Consider the following 16374-nt stretch of genomic DNA (forward strand, 5'->3'; position numbering starts at 1 on the left):
CCTCCTCACTTCTTCCAGGCTGGAGAGCGAAAGGGGTGTCTTGGGTCTGCAGGAGAAAACCGTACCTGGGATCTCCTCAGCCAGCCCGCATTGCTTATTATTGTCACTCCAAAAGGCTGCCAGGAGAGGTTTGGCAGTCTCCACCCTTGGAGGTTTTTCAGACCCAAATAGACAGAGCCCTGCGTAACCTGGTCTGATCTCAGAGCTGACCCTGCTTGAGCAGGGGTTGGACTAGAGACCTCCTGGGTCTCTTCCAACTTCACCTATCCTCCGATCCTATGAAACAAGCTGTGTTTTGAAAGTATACGGAAGAGATTTTTGAGGAACCTAGGCGCTATGTTCATAAGCTTTAATGGGAAAGACAAGGCTTGAGTCAGACCTGGTCTGCATAGATGCAGACTCAGAGTAACGTCACTGAAGTTAACTGATCTGCAGCATCCACTTGGTACCTAGGGATTGTTTGGGCTTTATGTTGAAGTATGTGACAAAGTGGATGTGCTAAAGAAGAGCAGTTTTGCAGTGATTTACAGCTGCCCGACCAAGAGTTTGGAAGGGCAGTTCAGGATTCACTTGTAACTGCAGAGAGCATGTGATGCTCCGAGCCGGGGAGCAAAACAGAATTCCTCGGCCTGGATTTGAATCGGTACTCCCACCGGTGCTTCCGTCCACACACAGCTGCTGTGCGAGCCTGGGCTTTGGCAGCCGCCCCTAGGAACTGTTGGACTTCACAGGAGGTGACTGAGCGAGGATGGACGCAAAGGAGGAGCGTTCAGCGGGGCACCGCCAACACCACTGTTGCAGGGGTGGAGCTCTTCTCTTGTCCTGGAGACCCTCGCTTGTTAGCCTAAGAATCAGGTGCATCACCTTGGTAGTATTAGGGAGGAGGAAATTTGAATGGTTTTGTGTTTACGCGGGGTGGCATGGCAGTAAGACAAGGTGCATGCTTCAGGGAAAAGTACATTATGGTTTGGGTTTCCCCACTAGGATTTCATGGAAAGAAACAGTGCAGAATATCTACTGGCGTTATAACACGCTATAGCATCTCTCGTTCCCTATTTACAGAGCATGCACTGAAGGTGTTAATTTTTACGCTATGATTCCGCTAGGCACAATACGTTAGAAATTTTGAGAAGTGCTGCTTTCTCTGCCTCAAAAAATACACGTATTTGGGGCTCTGCCCTTCAGATTTCAGAAATTCCTGTAATATGGACTTAAATAGAAGTTAAAAATAACCCTACATTTCCAGCAGCAAGATTTTAAGAATCAGATGTCACCCCACCCGACCTCAATTAAGTCAGGCAGAATCTGCTGAAGCAGCTGGATGGGATCAAGCAGGGTGTGAAAATCTGTATTCTAGCGCCGGGCAGAGAAAAGAAGATCGGTTGGAAATTTCAGTGTGAAGCTGGTTCTGTATGAAGTGGAGAATTTCAAGTGTGAATGTGTGTATGTGTTCGTGCGTGTGCTGGGGAAAGTAGGGTTGGCAAGGGAGACAGAGGAGAGCTTTGTGTTCAGTGCTTCCTCTGACACAGCTCAGCCTGTTCCCTATCTCCCAGTTTCACTTCTGAATGTGCAGGAACATGCGGTGGCTCCTTTTTCCCACCATCTTCATCATCCCTTGTACGCAACAGGTAAGTTCATTAAAAAGAAGAAAAAGATTTCTCCCTTCCTCACCCTGTCCCGGCTTAAAGTTTTTATTTGCTTAATGACAAAATAAATTTCAGAGAAGCAAATTCCTCATAAAGAATAAGGAGCCATTCCCTACTCCTGAGTAAATTTCATTTGCAGCTTTTCTACTGCATCGGTCCTGATTTTGGTATTTTTTTCTCTCTAATCTGTACATTAATATGATTTGGTGGGAAAAAAAGTGTTAGAGAAGCTTAAATTGTCAGTGACCTTGCTTTTTTTTTTTTTTTTTTAAATATATGTAAGCACAAATGGTTATCTGATGCAGTAAGAAAGTAAACATCTTGTCCATGCTCATATTCCAAATATATACATATGTATATATACACAGTGATCTGACTCCAGGCTAGTTTTACAAATGAGAAAGGCACCTCGGCTGTGTCATGCTTTGTCTCTTATGAGAAAATTTTAAGTGATAGCTTTTGCTGAAGGTATTTGTGTCAAAGGCCAATTTCATTATTTATTTACTTACTTTTGAAAATCCACTTTATGTGTACACAGTGTATTTTTCCTTTACGATCAAGCTGATTGTCAAATGGAGAATTTTCAAATGACTGTCTCCCTCTGCTAACTTTCCGCATATTTAAAGCCAGACTGATAAGTGAACATTAGCAATAATACATTGCCTACTTTTGCTATTTACTTATTTATGCCATACAGACCTTGTTCAATCTCTAAAACATAAGAAAACAAACGATAACACATGAAGGGTTCCTACACAATGGTCTCATTTTCTGGTCTGCCTATAGGATCAGGAAAAGTATGCAGTGGGCTTGTGTGATGTGGATAGCTTTGGTATAGAAAATTTGGGAAGCAAGAATTAGAAAAATATTTGGCCTGCAAACTTTACAAGCAAACTTTAAATTTTCATTGTAACTTAATAGATTTTTGAAGATTTTTCAGGTAGACTGAGCTTCTCAGTAATTCCACAGTTAAAACTGTCAGATATTTGCCTGATGGTGTTTTTCGTACTGGGAAACTTTGTAGTCTCACACCTTTCAGTTGACATCTTTAAAAAAAAAAAGGAGAAAAAAATCACTTGCTTAGGTAGAATTCTGTAGGTGTAAAGCACGTTTTAATTTGTAATACGAATTAAACATACTGGTTGAAGCACACGGATTATTTCCTGCTACACATACCCATTTTGAAACGCGATACCTGATTTAAACCACGTAACCTTGTATAGCTGGCACATGGCCAAATTCCTAATAATAATACTCTGCTTAAAAAGAAAAAAAGCGGCAAGAAAGTGAGTTTCCTAAAGCAACCATACAGTCTTGAACACTGCTAAATGTATAGGAACACCTGCGTATCTTGTTTCCAGAACAAGCCTTTAAGAAGCTTTACACTCCAACGCACATGTTCATCAAATTAACATTATGGTTTATAGAAAAGGCTTAGCTGCCTAAAAAAAAATAGACTTAAGTTAGTTGTTTCTATATTATTGCTGCATTTAGGTAAAAAGGATTAAAAGAAATCCTTTATCAGCAAATTATTAACAAAATAACACATTTATGAAACTATCTTCAGGATGCTGTGTGGAATACCACATGATATTGTTTAATATTCATTTATTATATGAATTGCCTCTGTGAATTAATATGTATCTTAAAAATCATTCAGCCAAAGGAACTTGAAAGCTACTACTTTGGAGCATCATTAATAGCCGTGGATTAAGATATCGTAAGTATAGTTGTAAATGACCATGAAAAATGGAAATTAGTGGTAGAAAAAAGTCTTTTAAAAGGTCATTTACTGCTGCATGCGATTAGGGCAGCTCAATTATGCTGCAAGAGCTTTCATGGGATACGACATATGAAATGCTGAATTCTGCAGATGCTTCTAGTTTGAAAGTTGGACTGAAAGGAAACCCAGCAGAACGACCCCTCCTTCCCCAGCTTTCCCTTAGCATCTCTGCCGGAGGTTGTTTCTACATCAGTAGAGCCTTGCAGTTTGGAGGACCAGAGAGAAACTGGCAGGTGGAGCTTCAGGTGCCCGGAGAAAATCTAGGCTCTATTTTTTTTTTTCCTGCAAGCTAGATGGTGATACCGGCGCCTGATGCGGGGCTGGATCTTGTCTTTCCCTCCCGCTCTTTGGGCAGTCAGAGCCGCTGGATGAAAGCTCCCAAGCCTTACATTGTACTAGTGGCCAAGCGCTGTGTGTGCCCCCACTTAACTATGGATCCAGTCATCCGTGATGAATAACTATATCACGATCTGCATTTCTGCTGAGATCAGCAGCATGGAAAGATTTAATGCCAAGATCTAAACTGTTATGTTTTAGATGTAGTTCTTCAAAAAAGCAGATAGAATATAGCTATCTCAAATAGATCCTTTCACACTCTGTGCTGACTTAATCTTCCCCCATGCCTCAGAAAAATAAACTAAGAATTACTTAGGACTTCCTTTTCTTAAAATAAAAAAAAAAAAAGGAAAAAAGACATGAATTCTGAGACAGAATGTGGAAAACAGTAAATTCTGGCTAGATCTTGACTTCCTACTGCTGATACAAATCTCTTTTAGAGATATGTCTTTGCCTTGTAAGCCCTGGATTCAATGAACACTTACCCATGCAAATAGATGCACTCTTAGAAAACGACCTGTTAAGCTCAGTGCAACTACTAGCCTCCCTTATTAGGATTCAATTTTTGCATCTAGCGCAAGAGAGTTTGTAAATACTGTAATGCTCCTTCCCAAACAGCTACTCAAATTTTGGAGCAAAAGTAACACTCGAAAGAGGTTTACTATTTTAAAAGGCTTTTGCCATCAGAAGTGGCACACAGGGCAGTGGCTGGCTATCAAACTGTGGGAGGAATCAAAAAAAGTTAATTAATTTGATAGGCGGTTTGTGGGAAGGAATATTTAAAATAAATCCACTGCCTACTTTAAAACACTTTTTTCCTACTTGAGCTCTACTACAGGTTTTCTTCTACTGAAGGCAAAGGAAAGACCCATGAACTGTGTTTCATACAAGCAGCAGTCCATGCTCAATGGTGGAACGACACCTCAATGCATGGCAGTGACTGACGAAATCGGTCCTCTGTCTCCTACCTAACCCTCAAAGCATCTCGCTTTTTGGGTCCTGTGAGATGAGAAATGTTAAGTGTCTTCATAAAACTTCACAGTTTTTTTCTATCTCAACTTTGTTTTACGCTATCCCAGCTACGCATAATGCATTCAGCTCTCAAAATATCCCACTGCGTATAAGTTTTCCCACAGCCCACCACTGAAGCCTGGAGAAAAACCTTCAGAGACCGGTGAAGACCACCAGCGCAAGGAGCTTTGTCACTGGCCATGCAGATGCCCGCCTGCGCCAACCTGCACCCCTGGGGTAAGCTTGGTGAAGGACGGTTGTGGCTGCTGTAAGGTCTGTGCCAAGCAGTCTGGAGAGACCTGCAATGAAGCAGACATCTGTGATCCCCACAAGGGCCTCTACTGCGACTACTCGGAAGACGAGCCTAGGTACGAAACAGGCGTGTGTGCATGTAAGTTGCTCTTTCACATTATCTTCTTGAAAACCAGGAGGGTGGGACAACACAAGTGAATGGTTTTGGAGGAGAACTGCTTGCTGGTGCTGCACAGCTCTGTGCCAGGCAATCTGTACTAATTCAGACTTTGACTGCTCAGTCAGAGAACCTGAGAGCAGGGCAGGGACTGTCTTTAAACTTACCTGCGTATGCATTAGTGAAACCAGTTCATCGTGCACAAGCCTGTTATTTGCAGACATGTTGATGACTGATTTAAAGTTAGGCGGCTGTAATTATCACTGGGCATAAATAAAAAAAGACATTCTTGCGCTGGGAAGAACTCAAAGCTGCGGGTGCAGTAAATGCTGGTCACATTTTAGCGCTCTGTAAGCAGGAACCATGTGCTCCTCCTGTGTAAGTAACTGTTGTTTACCATTTGCAGATCTGATAGCTGTAGGATGTGAGCTCAATGGAGTTTATTACCTTAACGGGCAGACCTTCCAACCTAACCCACTTTATAAGTGCCTGTGTGTCAGTGGTGCAATTGGATGTACACCTATATTCACACCAAAATTAGCAGCGAGTCCCTGCGCCAGGGTCATGGGCAGAAAGAAGCCTGGACAATCCATCTGTGGGCCTGGACAGCACAAGCAGCTTCAATCAACAAACTACAGACTGATGTCAGGTGTGCCTGGCTACACTGGTAAACTTCTCTGTACGTAAGCCTTGCTGCGTGCAGTGTCCCTGGCTCCAGCAGGCAGGCAGGCAGGCAGCACACTGGCAATGTCTCAGTTCTTGCTCGAGGCCATTGCCAGGGTGACTGCTCTGTCCCAATTACCCCTCTTACTCTTAGGTCACAGACTCTTTTCTCTAAACCTGATGAATATGAAAAGCAAAAAGCCTTTTGGCTTCTGTCACCAGGGAATTGGCCAAAGCTACCTTCAACCCATCTTCCACCAGATCAGACCAATTAGGGTTGCTGGTGGACAGCCATTTCGCAGCCTGGGAGCTGTCTCACTTTCTCTGGCTTTGTGGTGGTAGGTAAAAGAAAACCATATATGTGGTTTTCACATACATATATTAACATGTTGCAGCCCTCTTCTTTCAATAGAAAGCAGAAAATTATAAAGACTGCCTTGCAGGTTTAATCAGTTCACAAAATTTCAGGTCACTGCAAGGACACCACTCCCCCCAATTTCTTCTCTATTCAGTCTGATCAAAGTCATACAACAGTTATCCAGGCAGTTCTGCCAGGGTCAGTTGATATTCCCTTTAACCTCATTCTTGCTCTCCCGCTAATGCGGTAGTTCTCTTTTCCGCTTTAAGGAAGCACCATTGCCAGAAGCAGCTATCCTTGCCCTTCCCCGGCCGCAGCTGCCTGCGCTTGTGCTGTCTCCTTCCCTGTGTACATGCAAGTTTCCATGGTGAAACTTACCTTCGTTACAACTGTTGTGGCTACCAGAAACTGAGCCATTTATTTGATAGCAACTTGAATTATGGGGAAATTATGGCCTGAATCATCATAGTGGATCAATAAAATAAAACTAAAAGGATGGCAAAGCTTATCAGAAAACCTTCATAAAAGACTGCTGAGTAAATAGGTAGGTCAATCTGCAGATAAACAGACCCGCTTGCAAAATCTGAAGTTCAGTTTGGACAACTAACACGATAGCAGTGGTTACGCAAGTTAGCAAAAATAAAAAAAGCAGCTCATCTTTACTTCAGAATTATGACACAATACCTATAGCTATGTCAAAGCCTTTTTACAGAAATATACTTAATGCTGTGTATAAAAACACGCTCGGACAGGCAACTGACTTCAAATGCTAATCTGATCAAAGAGGGAACATAACACATTGAAAACAACGGCAAACAAACTATGTCAAAGACCCCATGAAATATATTAATTGGGTTTGTGGGTATTTCCCTATTCCACCCTGTACCTGGAGAACAGCATTAAGCCATTTACTTTGTAGCACAACGGATCGAAAAGCTGAAGTCCAACCTTCAGTAACTCCCCCCATAAGTAGGCTGCAGCACTGCACTTCACAGCATTTATTCAGGAATTTGAATCAACTGCACAACATAACCTCGAGAAAAGATACCCAGCTTGCAAAGCACACGTCCGATTTGACGTAGTTCAGGGACCCAACAGCCTGTCCCTGTGTGGCTGTACGTGCTGAAGGATGCTGTTCTTCAGGTGATAAAAATCCTCCGAAGAAAAGCACCTTGAAATTTTTGTTTCAAAGTGAGGTCTTCCCCCTTCCCTTTCCCAGTGCAGCAGAAGTAAAGTATCATGTCAACTTGTGCATGAATTCCATGAACGCCTCAATGGGCCAACATCTATTTTGAAAAGTCTTTTTTCTGTTAGTGTGGGTAACAAGTGCTAAGTTTCATTTCACTGTGCTTGCTTTGTTTTCTGGCTTTCCTTGTCAATTCTATTTACCTAATTTAGATACATGGGGATGTACCTGGGTCATACTTTAAAAACATCCCAAGTATAAACAACCATGCAACTTCCCTTTATTTGTTGCAGATCTGTGACAGGCTTTTAATCTGCTTGCTGCAATGAGATCTTTAAATTGCTGTCTACTTTCCAGGTATCCTTGTAATTCTGCCTGTGCTCTTACCTAAATGCACAGATTCCACACAATCAGTTTTTTTTGAAGAATTTCACTACGAACATTTGCACTGCAATTTTGTTTCTTTTTTGAAGTGTACTCCACCTAATAATCCAGCCCTAATCCATCAGAAAATAGGCTTTTCGGTGGTATCTAGAAGTGATTGGATAATTTTACTCCTCAAAAAAACCCCTAAAGCCTTCACAAGATCTACAAAGAAACCAGTATTAATGTTTTCAGCACCTGTTTTTAAGCTATGCTTGGCTTTAAATAATTTTCTATGTCTCTTGCATTCTGGACATTTCATAAAAATTCCACAAATAACTCTCTTCACATAACATTTTCATCCCATTAAACTGGAGGGTCATACAACACACGCAGTTTCACAGACCTTGCTAGGATGTGAGTATCCAGCATCAGTAAAGTTTACTGGCAGCTCAGCCCTAAGGCTTTTGTATAACTTTGTTTATTTACTTACAAAAGCACCTTCATCAACAGAAACCAAATGCTTATCCCTTTATTTTCAATTAATCATTTTGGGGCTGTTCTGCTGCATAAATAATATATTGCTGTCTTAGCTTACAGAAACTTACCACTAGTTTTGAAGAAAAAGTGCCTAGTACAGGCAACTCCTTGGACACCCTGTTCCAGGACCTGTGGCATAGGCATATCCAGCAGAGTGACCAACGAAAACAGAAAATGTGAAATGAAAAAAGAAAAGAGATTATGCTTCATCCAGCCTTGCCTGACCAATATACTGAAGACAATAAAGGTACTCTGTAATATAAAATGACTTCCTAATAGAAAATGGAAATATTGGAAGTAATGGAAAAATGGATGTATTAGCAAATACTAACATAAAATGACTTCTTCCTTTTCTTACCTTCAGTCTTCAGGTTTCAATAGTAAACTACAGATGTGTAGTTTCAAAGAAAACAACACAATGTCATGAAATCAAAGTGCTGCTAGGGCTGTCCTGCTGGCTCAGTCACTCAGAAAATATTTTCTATTTGCTGACAGCAAATAAGGCAGCTTTTAGAAGGAGTAATTTTCAAGATATTTCTATGTAAATGTTGTAATTTTTTCTTACATGTTCCATTTTCCATATGTAAAAATCCAGGCTTTTCTTTGGTTTTGTATTAAAGATCCCAAAAGGAAAAACATGTCAACCGACATTCCAGCTTCCTACAGCAGAAAAACTAGTTTTTTCCGGATGCTCAACTACACAAAGCTACAAACTAACTTTCTGTGGGGTGTGCTTGGAGAAGAGGTGCTGCATACCTAGTAAGTCCAAAATGATCACTGTACAGTTTGAATGCCCCAATGAAGGCTTCTTCAAGTGGAAGATGATGTGGATAACATCGTGCGTATGTCAGAGGATTTGCAGTGCTCCAGGAGATATATTTTCCGAACTCAAAGTTTTATGACAAGTTACACCATTGACTGTAACATACTGCGAGCGCAGCAGCACATTCACACTCTGAAGAGTTAGCGTAACCCCCTGCCACAGCAGTGTTTATAGTGAAACTACGTATGTGAATATTCATTTTTTAAATAGCACCTGGAAAATGCAAGTAAGAGTGCATCTTTTTAAATGTAATTATCTTTATATGTGGAAATACATTCTTGAGAAGGATGTATATAACACTAGTATTGTCAAAAGGAGAACTTTTGGTAATTAAAAAGGCACAGCAAGACAGCTTTGCACCCCACTGTAACAAGTTGTTGCCCACAATGACAAATACGTGTTCATTCACAGATGCTCTGACTAGCCTATTAGGAAAAAAAAAATTACCCTGTAATACTTCATCTATCATTCTTGATCCTCAAATTAGTATTTTCTACTATGTATCTGTAAGGGTAAAACACATCAGTGTTGTTTCAAACAGAAGTGAATTTTAAGCTCAGATTGCTTTTTGCAGCAGCTGATCTTTCTCCAGCATTGTGAATATAAACAATGCACTTGTAAAGAAACAAATAAATGGACGCTTGCATATAACAGCAGCAAAATTTCAAGGAAATTACTATTTTTAGAATGCTTTCTTAAAAAACGCTCTTAAATGTTATCAGAATGTTTTATTGAATACTTCTGGACTTATACATTGAAAATTGTGCTTACTTATACACCCACTCCAACTCTGCTAGAAGAGCTTCAAGCTTTAAGAAATCATTGTATTCGTCCATTCTCATCTGTAACAGTTCACTCATCTTGCTGTTCTATGACAGCCAAGGCTGGCAAGCAACTGGAAATAGCTGTACATTGTACTTTGTAAAAGTTCTTACTGTAATACAAAAATCTAATTACCCTGGTAATTATAAATATTAAACCATCTATTTTTCTTGCATTCTTTTAACCATATAAACTTTGTTCTCCAATCAGTCATTATAACTTCATTATAAGTGCATGTGTCGCTCAGAGGTATCTTGCATTATCTCGTTATCAAGTGCAACTCAGCATTCGTGAATATGGATCATTAAAATAATGTTAATTAATACTCCAAGTTAACACTTGAAACAATGTATTTTGTTGAATTTTCTAATATTGCCAATTTTGATATCAACTCAGAATGCTCTAATACAGCTAAGTACAACATGGAAGCAAAAGTATTAAAAATACGAACATAGCCTAGAGCATTCTGAAATGACTACTATCCTGCAAAGTTTAAGAAACCAGTTTCATTAGAGAATTTCTTTCATCTTTGAAAAGACTACGCGTGCTTTTCTTCTCTTCACAGTTGCTTGTTAAAAAAACAAATATAGCAGCGGTGATCCTTCTTTGAAGCAAGGCCTGCCTTTAGTTTACCATAAGCTGAAAGTCTGAGAAAAGAACTACATTTTTGGCTGCTACAACCTCTCTTTTTCTTTACAGCATACGGTATGTCAATTTACTCTATAGTTAGGAAGACTGCTCTTACTGATATCCGTCATAATTAGATGCCTTCAAATCTTACAGGCTGGGCCTGCCACTTAATATGATACCTCTCAGAGAGCTGCGGAAGCAGTTGTCCCAGTCTCACTTCGGAATGACAGTATGACAGTAGCTAGGCATGCTGCAATTCATTCTGGTTAACTGAAGTGGTTGGATGTTTGGGGGAAATTTAAAAAAAAAAAAAAAGAAAATCAGTTCTTCCTTCTTTAAACAGCTATCTTCAGTCTTGATGGATCTGTTCTAGGCCAACCTTTTGTGGCATCCAGTTCATTGTACTCTTCTATTAGGTCAGACAAAGATGATATGGCTTCAGAAAAACAGCTTTGCTCCATCCCATCTATATGCAGATAATGGTGAAGGTGAGCCTATGAGAATAAAACACTCAGTGTTATCCTTTTTCTTGGCACTTAATCCATTTGGCTCAGTAAGAATCATTTTGCCTGCACTGAAGAGGGGAGTGCAAGCACTGTAGAAAGGAGATTTAAAGACTTATATGATGACTTCCCTGGCTTAAATACTTGGGAACTTTAGTAACAATCCCCTATGGAATCAGAGTTGATATTACTCATTTCTTACACATCCATCTTTTCATATTCTGTCTTCTTGGGTACACCTGACCAAACTGTGTATTGGGTTTACATGGCAAGGTTTTGGTAGCACGGAGTGGGGGGAGAGCTGCAGGGGTGGCTTTTGTGAGAAGACACCAGGAGCTGCCCCCATGTCGGACAGAGCCAGTTCCAGCTGGCTCCAAGATGGACCTGCCGCTGGCCAAAGCTGAGCCCACCAGCGATGTTGGTAGTGCCTCTATGATAACATATTTAAGAAGGGGTAAAAAATGCTGTACAACAGCTGTGTGAGAGAGAAGTGAGAAAAATGTGAGAGAAACAGCCCTGCAGACACCAAGATCAGTGAAGAAGGAGGGGGAGGAGGGTGCTCTAGGCACTGGAGCAAAGATTCCCCTGCAGCTTGTGGAGAAGACCATAATGACACAGGTTGTCCTTCTGCAGCCCATTGATGAACACAGTAGAGCAGATATCCACACTGCAGCCTGTGGAGGACCCCACACTGCAACAGGTGGATGTGCTCTGAAGGAAGCTGTGGCACATGAAGAGCCCATGCAGGAAGAAGCTTCTGGTAGGAACTGCAGCCTGTGAAGAGGAGCCCATGCAGGAGCAGGTTTTCTGGCAGATCTGTGACCCCATGGGGGACCCATGCTGCTGGAGCAGTTCTTGAAGAACTGCAGCCTGTGGGAATGATCCACGTTAGAGCAGTTCACGAAGGACTGTACCCTGTGGGTGGGATCCCATGCTGGAGCAGGGGAACAGCATGAGAGGAAGGAACGGCAGAGATGAGTGTTATGGACTGATTGCAGGCCCCATTCCCCATCCCCCTGCGCTGCTTGGGGCGTGGAGGAGGTAGAAGAGTCAGGAATGAAACCGAGCCTGGGAAGAAGGGCGTGGGGTGGGGTGAAGGTGTTTCTAGTTTTGGTTTTATTTCTTGCTATCCTACTCTGCTATTAATTGGCAATAAATTAAATGAGTATTTCCCAAGTCAAGTCTATTTTGCCTGTGACAGAAATTGATAAGCGTGATCTCCCTGACCTTATCTTGACCCATGAGCTTTTCATCATACTTTCTCCCTGTCCTGTTGAGGAAGGGGAGTGAGAGAACAGCTTGGTGGGCATCTGGCAGCCAGCCAAGGTCAACCCACCAAAAACTGGTAGGCAGATCTGTCAGACACTGCCTCATTGCTGAAGAAAGTAAGTATATTGTAAGTATATACCTACCTGGTAGGTACAGGTTAATAAGGGGTTTACCCTTTTTAAGAAGCAGCTGTTAGAATGATTCCTTGATAGGTAACACAGATAAAAATCTTGGGCTGCTACTTTTAAGTAGTCCCTTCGTGATACTGAGGCTTGTTTCCCAATATTGCAAGTTGCTAATGATTAGTGGCTACGGATGTTATAATGATGATAGAATCATACCTTTTTCTTGTAGAGCTTCATAAATCTCTCTCTGAGTTCAATAAAAGTTGGTTTTACACAGGTGTTGTTTGCTAAAGCCAAAAGGGAATGGGAATGGCCCACAGGAGGTACTGAACACAAACCAGTTTTCCAGCCCTCTTGATTCCAGGAGACAAAGTGCAGGGAAGGCTTCAACCTGTGATACAAAAATTTACAGTTACCTAGGGAAAGTAAAGAACACAAAGCCTAAATTTCCTTAGCTAACAAACAGTCTGAAAAGGTTAACATTAAAGCTTTCAGGACTAAGCAAGACAGTTATAACTCGCATTTTGAGTAAGACATTTTAGATATCAGACTAAAACAGTGTGTCTGTTTTAAATTTAAACTGCAAACACCAATTTTGTTGTATTAATTTAATGCACCAGGGTTTGAAAAGTAAAGTTACAAGCACTTATTTCTATAAAGGACTGCAAGCACTCTGAGATTTAGCAGAGGGACAGATTAATACTGTGTAGGGATAATCAGTCTACCTATACTTTGAAAGTAAAATACTTATGATTATCAGAAATTTTCCCCACGTGCCCCTGTCTGCCTGTAAAATCCATCCTGTATGTGATGCTTGCCTGACTTTGTTATAACTATGTAAATCAACAGTGTAAAAGGTAGAAAACAGTGCTAACAATACAGAGTTGTTAAAATAAGGATCATTCCCTATCTACATGAGAGTAGCCATGAAAGGGAGGGGGCTCCTGTTCAGAAAAAACAAACTTCTACTACAAAACCTATTCCTTCAACATCCCTTACTGGCAGGAGACTTCTGGAAGGTCGGGCTTTGCTTTCTTTTGCATTTTTGAGAATGGGAAGAGCAGCAGAGAGACATCTAGTCAGCTCCCTGTATTTGGAAATCCAAGAACGCTGTGACTTATTCTAATCATTAAGTAAATTATTTTCTTCTCTTCTGAAATTAAGAAAACTGATTTGGTATTGAAATTCTTCAGATGAAAAGCGAGAGCGCTCTGGACAACCAACAACAGTTTCAATAACATATACCATGACTACTTGGTGTGGAATTACAAACCTTTCAATATTTCTGCGAAGATCTGAAACCTGCACATTTCCTCGAACGAGAAGTGCACAGGCAAGGTAGAGGCTATGCTTTGGATCTGCTTGAATTAGTTGATGATCTCTACTAAAAGCATCTGAAAACATCTGATCCAACCTAGGTGGAAAGAAAACAGAGTTAACTACCCTTATTAAAGCAGGCTACAAAAGTTCTTCAGAATGCCCACCAACGGGTTTAAAAGTTCATAAAATTCTGGAAATAAAGGTACATTCAACCTGGGACCATGAATGACAGGAAAAAGATTCAAACCTTTATATGTACCTTTGTTGGCATTAAGTTTTTAAAGAAGTTTTTTAAGAAGTTTTTAAAAGCAGACCAGATCCATTTTTCCCCTCTCTTCTCCCTCATGTTACAACCCATTGTTGAGTCTGAAGTCAGAGAATTGGACAGACTAAGAGACCCTTATTAAGGAAATTTTAGGTCAACAGTTACAAAGTATTAAAATATGTAAAAGGATTTAAATGAGGTTCTGGTTATATGAGCAGACAATCTCACTGCTTGTGAAGGATCTGACAAGGAATACCAAAGTGCTGCTGACCCTTACAGAACTGATTATGTGTCTGTTACATTTTACTATTTAAAAAGATCAATGAATCATGTAACTGTATTAATTTTGAATAATCATTTAGGAAAAAGACAGACTATACTTATTAGAATTTTATCATGTATGACTGCTTTAAAAGATGACACAGCAGGTCATATTCTTCCTCTCTTCACCTCCTTAAGCAAGTTCCTTAAGTACTGTGTGATATCAAAGATGGTGTCTTGAGGAAGTCTCTATGGACCCATAACATCTAAGCTATTCTTTCCATTTGTTCCAAACTCTCCGCATCTATCATCTCTGTTTCTTTTTTTAAAATCCCCTCTGCCACAATCTGCCTATCAAAAAACCCAAATAAATAAAGGAGACAAAAATACTACCATTCCCAACTCATTCTGAAACATGATTGAGTAAGCATCTCCCCATAGTCTGCTACCTTCCCTCCAGCACTGTATTGTCTCCTCAGGGTATGGTTTCAAGAGATCCAACTGATTGTCACAACTTGCTATCACAGAACAGGGATGGTCCTACCCTCTTATCCATTTTGCATACTTCCATCACTTACCCTTAGCTGCCTCTATCGCTATTTGGACCTTTGGCTGACTGAATTTAACTCACTAAAACTCACTAGTGAAATCTATTCTAACTGGTTATTTTTCTGCCATGTCAATGGGATAAATCATCTCACAAAATTTGACAAGCATCAGCTTACTGTTACAATAAGCTGTTAAACAGGCTCACTGCATCTCAAGTAAGGTGCCATTACTTCCCAAGCAGTCTAGTTTAACTCCTTGTTTATCTTTACAGTATTTTGTGAGTCAACTGCAAACTGTTACTCAAAAGAACTTGTGGCGTGGGCTCTAAGTAATACATTTTTTCAACAGAAACATTTCCCAGCAGAGATAACAAAAATACATTTCAAGTTTACTGGCTCAACCATTACAGAGAAAAGGGAGCAAAGGATGTTCTCAAAATCAGCAGGACAAATTTGAAAACGTGGCAGACTTAAAACTTTTAGAACTTCTACCCTTAGTTTTGCTATAGAATGGAATTTTTAAAATGAAAACTATGGAAGAATCAGAAATGAAGCTTCAAATGTAGATTTTCCATAATAATTTTTTCTTACCTTCTAGAAGGTACATTAACATCAGCCAATGTATACAGAGGAGTCAAGCTTGAAACCAAGTAGTGAAGTCGAGGAAATGGAACCAAATTCATGCTGATTTCATTAAGATCCATGTTAAGGGAACCTTCAAACCTAGCAGAGCTGAAAAATTAACAAACTCTTATACAACTGTTATAAACTAAGCAAATTACTTTTATAAGGTAAACATTCATTAAATCTATTTTTCAGTTGTTCCCTACAATAAAACAGTAAAGCAACACAGCGTTTAAGAAGCTGTTCATGTATAATTACTAAGCTTTCACATTTGGCAGTAACAGTGCCGTATCTTATTTCCCTAAAAACACTTCTCATTATAGAACAATTAATTATCAAGAATGAGACCTTAAGTTTCCCAGTTGTAGTCTTTAGCAGTGTTTTTCAGTATGTGGACATAGCTGCTGAATACCAGTTTTAATAAATAGGCTATAATAAAACACGCATGACTTAGCATTCCTGACAAGCTGTTTAAAAGAAAAGCAGGCCAATACTCCAGAGTATTGGAGTACACCAAGAGTTTCTTACAGCAATAGACAGTTTAGCAGCAACAATGGTCTGATGGTATTTATAAAATAATACAATTGGCCTAGAAAGGCAAACCTCCCTGGGCTCCATTAAGCAGTAATGGAAGACAATATCCTTCTGCCTATAAACCTTTTCTTACTTCAGTTCTAAGACTATCATGGCTAGAGCAACACCACTGGAATCTGAATACTCCCAAATACTTTAACATTTAGTAACTAATTCTTAAAAATGAGGAAACTCATATCAAATAGAAAACAATTAATATTCTTTGAGTTGATGCAGGCCTGCATATTTGCAGCACACACTGCCTCTAGCAATACTACTTTTACACAGGAACAACCTGTAACTTTACCTTGTCAGG

General features: G+C 40.2%; 2 protein-coding genes across 2 annotated transcripts in view; one reads left to right on the top strand and one right to left on the bottom strand.

Moving 5' to 3' along the window:
- The first annotated feature begins 1577 nt into the window (after window positions 1–1577).
- WISP3 (WNT1 inducible signaling pathway protein 3) lies at window positions 1578–9197 on the top strand. The gene is made up of 5 exons (XM_009579624.1): window positions 1578–1628; window positions 4864–5167; window positions 5592–5834; window positions 8349–8542; window positions 8916–9197. The coding sequence occupies exons 1-5, from the start codon at window positions 1578–1580 to the stop codon at window positions 9195–9197; spliced, it is 1074 nt and encodes a 357-aa protein (XP_009577919.1).
- A 1605-nt stretch (window positions 9198–10802) lies between these two features.
- Window positions 10803–16374, bottom strand: part of TUBE1 (tubulin, epsilon 1) — a gene marked incomplete at its 5' end in the record, with an annotated part of 12431 nt that continues 6859 nt past the window's right edge. The window contains 4 exons of the mRNA XM_009579625.1: window positions 10803–11064; window positions 12684–12858; window positions 13741–13881; window positions 15453–15598. Of these exons, the coding sequence (XP_009577920.1) occupies window positions 10906–11064; window positions 12684–12858; window positions 13741–13881; window positions 15453–15598 (621 nt within the window). The remainder of the gene's footprint in view (window positions 11065–12683; window positions 12859–13740; window positions 13882–15452; window positions 15599–16374) is intronic.

Source organism: Fulmarus glacialis, unplaced genomic scaffold, assembly GCF_000690835.1.
Source record: "Fulmarus glacialis isolate BGI_N327 unplaced genomic scaffold, ASM69083v1 scaffold5206, whole genome shotgun sequence".
In the NCBI taxonomy this organism is placed as follows: Eukaryota; Metazoa; Chordata; class Aves; order Procellariiformes; family Procellariidae; genus Fulmarus; species Fulmarus glacialis.